This window comes from Cyanidioschyzon merolae, chromosome 1 (assembly GCF_000091205.1).
Source record: "Cyanidioschyzon merolae strain 10D DNA, chromosome 1, complete genome".
NCBI classification, from domain to species: domain Eukaryota; phylum Rhodophyta; class Bangiophyceae; order Cyanidiales; family Cyanidiaceae; genus Cyanidioschyzon; species Cyanidioschyzon merolae.
This window is the reverse complement of record NC_010127.1, coordinates 64034-76462: the sequence shown is the minus strand read 5'-3', so window position 1 is coordinate 76462 and position 12429 is coordinate 64034. Positions and strand designations below refer to the sequence as shown.

The 12429-nt window shown below is 54.5% G+C and overlaps 3 protein-coding genes across 3 annotated transcripts; all 3 read left to right on the top strand.

Annotated features, from left to right (window-relative positions):
- Nucleotides 1–1273: 1273 nt before the first annotated feature.
- On the top strand, nt 1274–2602 carry CYME_CMA025C (hypothetical protein; the record flags this gene model as incomplete). The annotated part of the gene is made up of 1 exon (XM_005534974.1): nt 1274–2602. One exon carries the CDS (start codon nt 1274–1276, stop codon nt 2600–2602), a length of 1329 nt encoding a protein of 442 aa, XP_005535031.1.
- Nucleotides 2603–6933: 4331 nt separating this feature from the next.
- On the top strand, nt 6934–7584 carry CYME_CMA024C (unknown cupin family protein; the record flags this gene model as incomplete). Its single annotated transcript, XM_005534973.1, has 1 exon — nt 6934–7584. The coding sequence occupies one exon, from the start codon at nt 6934–6936 to the stop codon at nt 7582–7584; it is 651 nt and encodes a 216-aa protein (XP_005535030.1).
- A 3395-nt stretch (nt 7585–10979) lies between these two features.
- Nucleotides 10980–12293, top strand: CYME_CMA023C (MYB-related protein; the record flags this gene model as incomplete). The annotated part of the gene is made up of 1 exon (XM_005534972.1): nt 10980–12293. The coding sequence occupies one exon, from the start codon at nt 10980–10982 to the stop codon at nt 12291–12293; it is 1314 nt and encodes a 437-aa protein (XP_005535029.1).
- Between the last annotated feature and the right edge of the window lie 136 nt (nt 12294–12429).

Sequence of the window (12429 nt, the reverse complement as noted above, 5' to 3'; positions counted from 1 at the left end):
CAGGGTTTTCGGGTCCGCACGCGCCAGCTTCTGCGAAACCGTGACATGCGTGGTTGCTTCGATCGTCGCTTTTGCGTCCCGTAAGATGATCAACCGTTGTTACTTGTCCCATGGACAGCAAACAGTCTTTGACAAAATCAGTTTCTGACGTAGAGCGCAGATACTTCTTTGTTTCATTGTTCCTCAATCATCTGAGTACTGCGGTATGGCCTTCCTGAATGATGAATGCAATCCTGCTTGTACGCTCCAGTAGGGAAAATATAGCCGACAAGCGATTCGGCTACGATCTATCGGGTACATCCTACAGCGGTTTCGATCTCCTGCTCAACGCTGCGAAAAAGCAGTCGACTACACTCAGCGGGAATTGGACAGCATTGCATTGAACGTCCGTAAGATGCAGCAATGTTCCATGGTAAACGATTCGTCATCAAGCCTGACGACATGCACGCACGTGAGACTCCTGCAATGTCTCGCACAATCTCCAACCGGATACGTAGCTGTGCACATGGAACGCGCTGCTGCAATCGCACGAACGTTTGCGAGCGACACGGGAAGCAGAATCATCGTCAACATTCATACCATCACTCTTAAGAATAGCATCCATAGCATCTCTACGAGGGATACCATTCACAGCGCTCCGAATTCCGCACAGCGATTTTGAGAATTCCCCCCAGGGATTCAGGGCTGTGCATCGGGTTCGCAGCGCTCCGAATTCCGCACAGCGATTTTGAGAATTCCCCCCAGGGATTCAGGGCTGTGCATCGGGGGCACAGCGCTCCGAATTCCGCACAGCGATTTTGAGAATTCCCCCAGGGATTCAGGGCTGTGCATCGGGTTCGCAGCGCTCCGAATTCCGCACAGCGATTTTGAGAATTCCCCCCAGGGATTCAGGGCTGTGCATCGGGTTCGCAGCGCTCCGAATTCCGCACAGCGATTTTGAGAATTCCCCCCAGTGATTCAGGGCGGTGCATCGGGTTCGCAGCGCTCCGAATTCCGCACAGCGATTTTGAGAATTCCCCCCCAGTGATTCAGGGCTGTGCATCGGGGGCACAGCGCTCCGAATTCCGCACAGCGATTTTGAGAATTCCCCCAGGGATTCAGGGCTGTGCATCGGGGGCACTGCGCTCCGAATTCCGCACAGCGATTTTGAGAATTGCGTCGGGGGCGCAGCGCACACCATCCCGTGCGCCGTACTGTGCGTTACAGGGCTTGGCGTCGGGGTCTGTCGGGCCTAGAGCGCTAGACGGCAGAGTGTATCTTCCACTGGGGCAAGATGGTACTTGCCGAGGTGACGCCAACGACCAAGCTGGAGGACTTTGTTGAAAAACGGAAACGGCTCGACGAAGAGTACCTCGACTTGCTCACGAAAATAACGGCGCTTGAGGCCGAAGAGGTAGCTGCACAACGGAAACGACGAGATGAAGCTCGCGAGCGTATTAATCGGGTGATACTGGCCATCGAGGAAGCCCTTCGGAACGAGGAGCTGGCGTACATCGACCAAGAGGCCACGGCGAAGCTCAATGACCCAGTGCGCTTGGTCATTCGACGCGTGCCGCGGTCACTTCCGGTGGAGCAGAGGCCGCCGAATGCGACGCTCTTGTCGCGTCCGGCGAATACCGGGGTGGACTTTACGCGGATTCCGCCCACCAATGACTATCGGCGGAGGATCAAACAGCCTGTTTTTCTGAACCACTTCCGGGAACGGGCTCGCAAAAACATGTACGCGAGTTTGGATGCCTTCCTCGCCGACGTGCGTCTCATGCGTGACAACACACTAGCGTACAACCAGGATCCAGCGGAGAACTGGGTGTGTCAGCACGCCGAGCTTCTTCTAGAGGCAGCCGAGGAGAGGGCGCTGGAATATCGCGCCGAAGTTGCTGCCTACGAGGAGCAAGCTGCCGCTGCGGACGCGAGGCTAAAAGAACTTGAAGTTCATATTCAGCAGCGCGAACGTCTTCTTCGACCACACCTACACCCGAATACGGATATCGAGGTCTTCTACGCGCCACTGCGTGCCTGGATGGGGTGCACGATTCTGCGTATGGATGAGGGCACTGGACTCTATGAGGTGTTTTTCCCAGAGACGCAGTCCAGTGAGATGCTCAACCTCGAGCGTGGCGGCACACGCTGGCGACCAGCTCGTGTCGGTGTTCCGAAACCGAACGGGCCTGCGCATGGGCGAACGGGCACCGACGGGAAACATCAGACAGCAGCGGGTACGATTGCTGGTGCCGGACCACTCCAGGCCAGTGGCGAAGCCCAGACCACCCAGAGCGCAACCTCTCATCCAACGGGGGCTGCTCCAAGCGGTGCAGCCGGTCGACGAAGACAGGTGCATACCGGACTGGTCGCTGGCGAGGAAGTGAGTGGTGCGCCCGGTTCTGGTGCTGGTGCTGGTGCTGGTCGGAGCTCACGCCCGGTGCCAAAGTCTGCGCCCGTGTCGGTTGCGGCGGTAACACCGGCAGACCTGCAAGCCTTGAAAACTGAAATTCTCGCACGCATTGACGCTGTTGCTGCCTCGATACTAAGCAAGCTCGATAGTAATGCTGAAGCGCTTTCGCATGTAACAGCGGGAAAACGCTCCGAGTCTCGTCGTCGTTGAGACCGCACCAGTGCTGCTTTGTGCGAACAGCTGGGTGCGGGTGCGCAGAACGACTGTGGCCAAGTCACGCGCGTCGTTTATCGTCGCAGCGGGAGGCGTCCAAGGCCTCAGCGACCTGAAACGTTCGCTCGTGCGCTTCCGCTCAGAAAAAGCATACGACCCAGCAAGAGATACCCGTTCTAGAAACACCCCCGATTATAAAGTAACCTACGGCATATGCATTCGCTTGAGGCGAGTCGCCACGAAAGAACTACCTCTTGTCTGCGATAAGGGCCCAAGGATGTACACTTTTAAGGTTGCAAGGCACTTCCAGGAACGAGCTGCGTTCCAGGTGCTCCATCTCGCAGGGCCACAGGTATGTGGATAGCGCCGTTGATTGGCAGCGGGCTATTCCAGAAACTAGCTGCTCATCTAGACACGTCGGGTGCTTCAGGGCTCATCGTCCAGCATCCGTTTATCGTGAGATATTCGTAGCCGCATCCCGCTCTGGGTTTTTAGGCTGTGTTGGATTTTGTGGACACGAGCGAGATATCCCGAACGGCGCGACTGGTATCGACATCCGAGGGAGCCTTCATGGTTGCGCCTTATGTCCTCCAGTCTCCATAAATCTAACACCGCCAGTGCCGCTGCCACCATTCCATGGACTTTCATTTGAATATGAAGATTCGCTGGCAGTAGGCCCCGGATGCTTCGTCTATAATTTCTTGATCTTACGTGCGATGCGATCCCTCTCTGCAGACAATGAAAGCAGCCACAGAGGAATTTCGAGTAATGGACTACCGTGAGCGATCACCAATTGTCCGAGAGAACCTTTCTCGTTGTATATATCGGGAATCCATTCCTTTCTGCATTACGAACGCGTACCAGTCCATTGCATTGCTCTAGATGCGCATCCAATGCACCTCTGACGGCCGCTGGTTTTTCATCGAGACTCTTCAGCGGTTCAGCATTACGTCCACACTGAATACTCAGTGATTTCCTTGAAAGTTCGCTCGATGCAATGCTGCTGGGCGCTCCGGAAACACACGACATTTCCGGACGTGGATCGAGGCGTTCACGAGGTTGTGCATGGCGAGCTCGCGCGCTCCGCTGCTGGTGGAATCACACCATACGAAGCCAGGAAATCTCGATTGCCTCACCAATCGATATTCAGCCATCTTAGTGTTTACCGTTTCGTGCATCTGGATCCGTTTCATGTTCATTTTCTCTACCTGTTCCAGCGTGTGACCGTGCTCGTGATGCGGTTCGATCCTTCTGAATCCAAGGATGAGAATCGGTTACAATCGATGCCTGCACTTGCTGCTTGCTGTCGTCGAAGGGCCAGGGGTGCGGCGCGCGCCTGGTACCGCAGGTCCAGCTCCATAGGCTACCACGAGCTCGCGCCGTGTTTTCTCGATCGTTTCCTTTTCCAGCTCGCTGAACAAATTGGCGAATCCAAGCTTCTTGCCTCCGCACAACCGAAACCGATGGTGATCCAAAGCGCAGTATCATGCACTGCCGCCAAAGCTCCTTCGCGTGAGCCATTCTGACGCCCGTGTAATCTCCGAACTGGAGAGCCGCTTTCATGAAGTTCCTCATGTTTGGGTCAGTCTGGTGAGGCTGCAACGCCCACTGCGTGCTTTCTATGAAACCCTCTTGATTATCTCGCATACGGTTTTCGAGATTGCTTTGATGATTTTCGGCAACTGCGCAGTGGATTGTGCCCATCGCCGATACGGCATGGCAACTCGTCATGGTATTCTGAGAAGCGCGTGCCGAAATCGCTGATCCTCCGATCCCGGCCGTACTGCCGCTTCTGTGCCGAGCACCAGTTGTGTTAGCGCACGAAGGTCTGATCGAGAACTTCCAGGGGAATATGGACAGATGGGAGCCCTGCATCCGGAACGTCTAGAAATCGTTCCTCGAGATGACGCTTCATGGTGAGGCAAGCTAGGCGAGCCTTGATCGAGTACGAAGCTATATACTATCCATCATGGCGCTCTGCATCTCGGTTTGTTTTGCAGAATCCCCACGCTGCATTTTTCGGAGCGAAACCTTGACAGTGGTTTCAAACTGACTATTTTGCTCCGACAGGTTTTCATCGCTGTCCCTCCTCGTCCTCGTTGTTTTTCTGCGGGATCTGCCTCTCCTTTGTCGGATGGTTTCTACCTCATCTCGTTTGTCGCTGTGTTCTTTACATGGTGGGATGTCACGCTTGTGATCGCTACACTCCGCATCTCTTTGATTCTTAGATTCTCAGACGATCTGGATGATCGATTGCACTGAAGCGCGCCTCCTCTACGAATGCACTGCGTATTCCAGCAGGGTTTTTTGTTCCGTTCTGCGTCGCGATCACGCGCACAGACCGAAGCGCACCTCTACGCTCGATGTCGTGTACGGGCTCGGGGGCAATACAGTAGTTCAGGACTGGTGAAGGTAACAGCGAGCGACTTGCCACAGAACTTTGGTGTCACGGATGCGAACGAGCCGTCTATCGTGCGCTGGACATAGAAATGGCGTTTGGCAACAGAGGAGACGTCTTTGACTAGACGGAAGCAAGTCTAATACGCTGACACGAAGAGCAGATCAAAGCCAGTTTCAGCTGCATACGCTTTCACCGTTTCTTCTTGATGGAATGTGGTTTTCTTTTATAGCAGGACTTTAGAGTGCTGGAAGGAGATGCCATGAAGAGCGCTTCAACAAAGCCGGAGGCGTTCAACAACTCTGTCCGTTGAGAGAATGCTGGGCGCCCACTCGGTATGATTGCCGTTCGGGGTCATGGTTTCGTCACGCTCGCTTCTCTCATATTAGCGAGCAGCAGATTGCCTCTCTTTAAGCATCTACATAGAAGACTGCGATTTCTCCCGAATGATGTCCCATCGAACGAGACGAATACGCGTCGCTCCTGCTATAGGCGGTCACGTTACATGATAGAACCTGCCGTGTATCATTCAACGCCCGACGATCTCCCAGAGAAGCGCGCTTTTTTCTTTCTCCGCGCCCGTTTCTTCTTCACCATTCGTGTCATTGTTTCGGAAAGTTCAGAATCTTTGGCTTCTGTATCAGCATTCGTCAAACAATCTATGGAGTAGAATGCATATACCCGAAGACAGTCGTATTGATGCGGTTTAACAACTTCCGTCTAGGGTGCATGGCCTTTACAATATGGACAACGAGAAATGCGCTTCATCCGCTTGCTGAGCGTAGAAGAACTGACTTGGACAAAAAAGACCTTTTTTTGCAGACTCGCAGTGACGGCATCAAGTCTTTCAGCGAACTTTTTCCAACCAATAGAATACCTTCCTTTTATTGACTATCCGCAAAAAAAGCCATCCATAAATAGCAAAAATGCGTCCTCGCACAGGTGTTCCACCGATCACGGCACTGCGTTTACCCATGGTGTACAACAGGGCATCCCTGATTTCCGTAAACGGTCTGTCAACCAGAAGGGTGCCGCGATCCACCGCATCCGATTGGCGATGCATTTCTCCTGCTGCCCCGTCGTTTCCTGAACCCGTCTGCAGCGAATCACCGGTCATGTGAACACGATTGCTCCACATGTCAATGAAGCAAAAAAATGTCCCTCAACCATAGAGTGTATGTGCACTCCCGCTCAAAGACGCCTCCTGGCATTTTTCGACCGGCCGCTAGCTATCGGCTTGGCTTTTTATCCAGGCACACTTCGAGCCAGAGAGGCTGCCCCATAAAGTTCGATGGCGTCAGCTCCTCGAATCTCATCTTCAGCACCGCAAATCGTCTACTCTGCATAGCGGCGCTAAAGTCCCGGTTCACGAACTCATTGCGTGCATTGCCGCTGCCTGAACTCACCGACGCGACAAGTCCTCGAACACGTGCCCTCTGGGCCGATACAGTCTCGTTATCGTCCCGTCGGGCAAGCATCTTTTCTCGCCTACCTCACCTCTTCTTGTTCTTCTTCCTCTTCGACGCTCGATAGTCGATGAAAAGCGTATTTTGCACGGATTTCTCTGGCACGCGGCGATGACGGCTCCGCGGGATCTCTGACGTCCATGTCTGTACCTGTAGCTTGGAATTCGTTGGTTTGAGAATGAGCGAAGGATGAGCGCATCCGCTATGCGCCGCGAAATGCCATTTGATATCAATCACCTGGGGGCGGAACACAATTAAGTTGAACAACAATGAACAGTGCCGCCTGCGATTACCCTCCAACGCGGCGTGTGCGGTGTCGGTGCACCAAGCGGAGGATCTAATTTGGGATGCGCTGGGGCACTGTTCTTGAGTGAGCGGTAGCATCTCCCGCTATGATACCGCGAAACGCTTTTCCCTAATTCATTCACGAACGGATATTTGTGTTGTCAAGAAAAACGAAAATCATGATGCGCAGAACTTTGCTTTCGTTTTGGGGTTTGTGGTGCGTCATAGCACTCGTGCAGTCTGCGTTCGCGCGTCCACAAGCTGGTACGATCCAAGAGCTGCTGGAAGCTCCGGCTTCTCAGTACGTAGAGAATATCTTTGTCGACGGTGTGGTTGCACTCTCAACTGCGGCAGGGTCCGTACAGGCATATGAAGGGACACGGAATCCGTTGTTGAACTCTGTCGGCTCGGCTGCTTTGTATTTCACGTTGAAGAAGTGCGCGATTCTGGAGCCGCACGTTCACACCAATACACCCGAGTTCTATTTCGTCATTTCCGGTACGGGCACCTTCAGCCTTTGGTCCTCGAACGGCTCTGTTGTCCACCTGAAGACGCCCATAACCAACGGGAGCTTCATGATAATCCCGGCCGGGTGGCCGCACATGATCACCGGGCCGGAGACATCATCGACACCGTTGGTGCTCCTCGCCAACTATCTGAGCGGTCTTCCACAGGTCTATTTCCTTGCGAGCCGGGCAAGCGTCTTTGAACAAACCTCACCATCTGTGATGGCAAGCGTGTTCAATGTCTCGACAGCGGAGTACTCGACGTTCTTCGGCGCTGAATCCGGCGTCGGGATCGTCTTTAACTCGTCGTGTCTGGCGAGCTAGCGCGAGGGCTCGGCGAACGAACGCGCTTTCCGTATAACCCAAAAATGATGTCGTCATCGAGACCGTCAAGTGTAAAATGCTGGGAAGCTCTACGAGAGAATTCGAATGAATGCTGGCGATGGAGCGCGGAACGCGACCGTAGCGACATCTGTCGTCTGCGAAACGTATGGGTAGCCAATGATATCGTCGCATGATGCAGTGCATGCGCTAGATGTGAGACACAAGAGGTCGCAATGTGTTGCATGGCAATGGTAAGAACGTAAAGTTAAATTCTCCGACATCGAGGTTTCTCCATGGTCCGGACGTGCAGCGGTTTCTATCAGCTGGCCCATCACACCGGGATGCGGCGTGAGACTTGCTCGCTTCGCAGTCCCTGATGCATCCGGAGGCGCGCAGCGACCAGTGGATCCAACTCGAGTCGGTCGACGAAAAGCGCGACTCTATAAAGTTGTCCGTCAACGCTGGTGCCCGTGCATGGTCGCTTCGTAGCGTAGGCAGCGCTCGGTTGCAACAGGCACGATCGCTTTGCGGCGAGACAACTCGGCTGTTTATGGGGTATGTGTATCGAGCACACAGACAACGACGACGACGACGACGACGATGCATATCGCACTGTACGTGCAGACCGAGCTGCTTTTACGAATGGCATGCGCACGAGGTGAACGAAAGCCAGGCCCATGGACGTCGTGGTGAGCGGGATGCCGCTAATGAGCGCATACCTTTGCTCAAGAGCAAATTAGAGGTCCCAGGTATACGACGAGCGTTGCGGTTGCACAAACGCTGCGCTTTTGTTTGGGGACATTCGTTTCCGGTACCGATGCTGCAAATCCATGAGCTTCGTCCGGAAACTGTGAGTCGGGCGGACTATTTTGGACTGCACCTTGCATGATGACGTTTAGTTGCTGTGAGCGGGAAAACAACGATTCCAGTAGGACAGTGCCGCACTGACAGCCTAGGCTACTTCGACGGCCGCAGCAGACGCCCGTAAACTAGCATTCAATATGTCCCACTTGTCGCACGCTAGAGCATTCCCTGATTCGGCTAAAGCAGCCGTCGTATTTCGTAGTCAAGCAAGACTTGTGCGTCGGATCACGAACACGGTCCCGTCCCAGGGAGATATCGTCGTGTGTGTACCGAGACCTGTGGTTCCATTTTGGTTACCTTTTTCAGATACGCTTTGTGTACTTACCAAAACCAGCAGCTTGGTTTTGCAGGTTAACGTGCTCGAAGCAGTTTCAACATGTGCATGGCACAAGGCACACCTATTTACGGATCTAGCGAAGGACAATCGAGAGCTGCATCTGCTGGCCATGATCACGCCTAACGAAATGGTGTGTGTGTGTGTGTGTGCAATCGAAGCTGGGGCCACTGTCGAGAAAAGAGCGCAACGGGACCGGCCCACCTTGGTCCCATGATGGCGCCCGATAACGCCTGTGAACGAGCCGGATTATCGTGGAACTTGACAACGCTGGCTGGCGTCTGGGCGCTACGCTCGTGTCAGGTTAGAATGGATGTAGAAGTGCTTGCTCTGTTCGTGCCTTTCAGAATTTTTCAGAACGCTTTTCAGATGCGCTATTTAGCCATTCAAAGCTCAGCAACAAGAACATACGGATTTATGCGCAGTCTCGGCATACTCGGTGGTCTTTTGGAGTGGATACGTTGACGTATTGCCGTTGGAATGCGTGACGGCACCCGCGTCAAGATGACTCGTGGCGCTCTCGAACAAGGGGTTTCATATAATGACGGATATCACCATCCAATGTATAAGTACAGGCCTCCATTCGTTGCCTTTCCTTACAGTCAGCGTGTCCGAATCACGCATGCTTCGAGCCTTGAATCTTTCTGTTGGAAGGAAACTCGTGGGCGCCACGATACGTTCTGCTGGATATACGAGTAGAAAATTTTCATCATGCCTTGAAGGCTTTTTCATTAGCGTATGCCGGTAGTTTATGAAACTTGTTGCGCCGAATAATCAACCCGTTCCGCAGCCGAATCCTCGTGTGTCTTTGTAAAACCATCGACGGAGCGGCATTCAATAGGAGCAGCACCAGCAGCATCATTGAATGGCAGGGCATTCCCCGTCTTTCCGATTGCAAGGGAGAGGGTCTTGCATTCAGACTGGAGTCGGTGCAGTGATCGCTTCTTATAGAGAGAGCGTCACCGCTTCGCACGAATGGAACATACACTCAGCCAAAAATCTCTCGAATGCTTTTCTGATCTGGATTCTCATTCTGGTAGATGTTTCATCATCGACGACATCGCGTTCCACAGCAGCGCTATCGCATGGAACAGCGTGATCTTGCGTGTACAGCGCACAGTGTACTTGTCGGCGAGATCGCCTGGAAGACGCTCATAATCGCCAAGTACGGCACCGGGCGCTTAAAACTGAAGCAAGGTATCCCGTAGTACCCGGTCCTGTTGCAACATCTGAACAGTTTGTTCATAGCGCATTTTGTTCTGCGACTAGGAGTGGCTGGAGTGCATTTCGGTGTCGCGCTGGTAGCGTTTGCTCCTAGCGTATCGCTTCGCACTGCCGCACGCACTTGGTCTGTCTGCGCAGTACGCAGGCTCCCAGAAAGATGGTGAATTCCGATCCCGTATTGAATGAATCATGCCTCGAGCTGGCGCCCTCATTCATATGACCATCTCGTCCTGTCTTCGAGCTGTATCCGCACTAGGATATAGGCGCCATTGCGGGTGCAGCAGAGCAGACGCTCAGCGCACGATGGAATCACCAAAACGATTCGTACACTCAGGAGGAAGTACGGATCATGGAAAATGGACGCAGAGTAAAGAATCATGGACGCTTTCGCGAATGCCCGTAGTCAACTCGCCATCCGGCATCCGTGGTCCACGATGGAAACCTTATATCCAACGAAAAATCGATTGAAGGCGGATTGGCGGCTGCCTGCAGCGATGGCGTTGGCGGCGGCGACGACGCATCAGAAATATCTGCACTGCAGCAACGCAGGCGCGCTCCAGGAAACGATCACAATCTCAATGCCTTGCGGCTGCCTGCAGCGATGGCGTTGGCGGCGGCGGCGGCGCATCAGAAATATCTGCACTGCAGCAACGCAGGCGCGCTCCAGGAAACGATCACAATCTCAATGCCTTGCGGCTGCCTGCAGCGATGGCGTTGGCGGCGGCGACGCTGGCGATACCCTGGCGCAGGCAAGGCAGGTGATGGCGGCGGTTCGGGGCATGGCATCGTCGAGTGACAGCCGCTGCGGCGCATGTGCCTCTAGAGTCGTGCATTCGCCCTGGAGGTCTTTTCTGCGCGTGCGTTCAGTTGGCTGACGGGTGGTGTGTCGTGCCCTGTTCTCGTTGGGGCGCTGCGTGGACGTCAGAACGTCAGCTACGTTTGTTTTTTATACGAGTCTGGACACCACTTGAACATGGAGGCGGAGTGGTGCTCTGCTGCGCACTGCGGTTCTCGAGCTGCAGACGTGTTGGCCTCGTCAACGCCTGGAGACGCTCCAGCGCAGCCTACTATACCGAAGCCCTGTGGGCGACTCGGTGCGTACGGACTGCGTGCGGGTTCGAGGTCGCACGATTCGGACGCAAAGACGCTGACGCAGCGAACGTGGGTGGCGGGGAACGACCCAGCCTCACCGCAGCGGAGCGGCGGGTGGACTGGGCCCGACGCTCTAGCAAACACTGCGAGTAATTCAGCAACACAGGGCTCGCTGTACTGGGACCTGGACCATCCTGCCGTACAGAGGCACGCTATGCGCTCGAACTGGATCGAATCGAGGCTCCCAGTATACTGGAACTACGCCGGGCACTATCTAGCGGGCGCTGAGCCCGTGGATGCTGCCTACATGCGACCGAAACTACAACCGAGTTGCCGAGCGCCGGTGGTTTACGCCAACCCCTCCTACTCGGCACCCGTGTTGCTGGACAGAAACTGTTGGCAGACGGTGCAATTCGCCCAAAATACTGAGCGGAATGTCAAGGGCTGGTCCACAACCAAGTCGTCCTGGAACGACGAGGCGCGGTGCCTGCCTCCGACTGGGGCCGTCCCAACTAGCGTTGTCGGGTCTGGCTCGAAAATGAGCTGGCCGATCTGGTATGCAAGTCCTCAATCATGGCCACCACAGGTCCAGGCCTGTCCGACAGTGCCGCATCCAGCGTACTGGCCTATGGGAGCTGCTCATATGGCCGGACAGGCAGCACGCCCGGACGGTGTTCCAGCATTAGCAGTTCCGTCCGCCGCGGCTGCATCGCCACCTGGAAATGTCACCGACATGCCATCTTCGGGGAGCGACGCAACGTTAACGCATGCTGACCAGCGGATGAAAAAGCCCAAGAAAAAGAAAGAAGAACGGATGGCGTATCTGCGGTTTACCGAGGAAGAGGAGCGGCTCCTTCTCGAAGGCGTCGCGCTCTATGGCATCGGGAACTGGAAGACAATCCTCAATAAGATGGAGGGCTTCCATCCGAAACGCACGCCAATGAATCTCAAAGACAAGTTTCGGAACATTCTCCGCGCGCGAATGCGCCAATCTGCGGGCGGTCGCATGCGTCCGAACCTCGCGCCCTTGCTCATAGCCTCAACCTGCGGCGCCGATGCAGTCGCAGCGGCTCAGAAGCGGCGCAAACCTTATGAAAAGAAGACCTGTGCACAAAAGAACTGCGAGTGTGCTGATTCGGTCTCGCCGAATGATCATGCAGATGTGCTAACCGAACCAGGGCTTGGAACGGCCTAACAGAAAACACCAGGAGGTTTGCGCTTCTTGACGTCTACAATGAGAACCAGAACAAGCAGTTTCGAGATCTTCACATGGGACGATTTCCGCGTGAATGCCCAAACAATTTGGGTCAGCCGGCTTCGCTTCTTAGGCT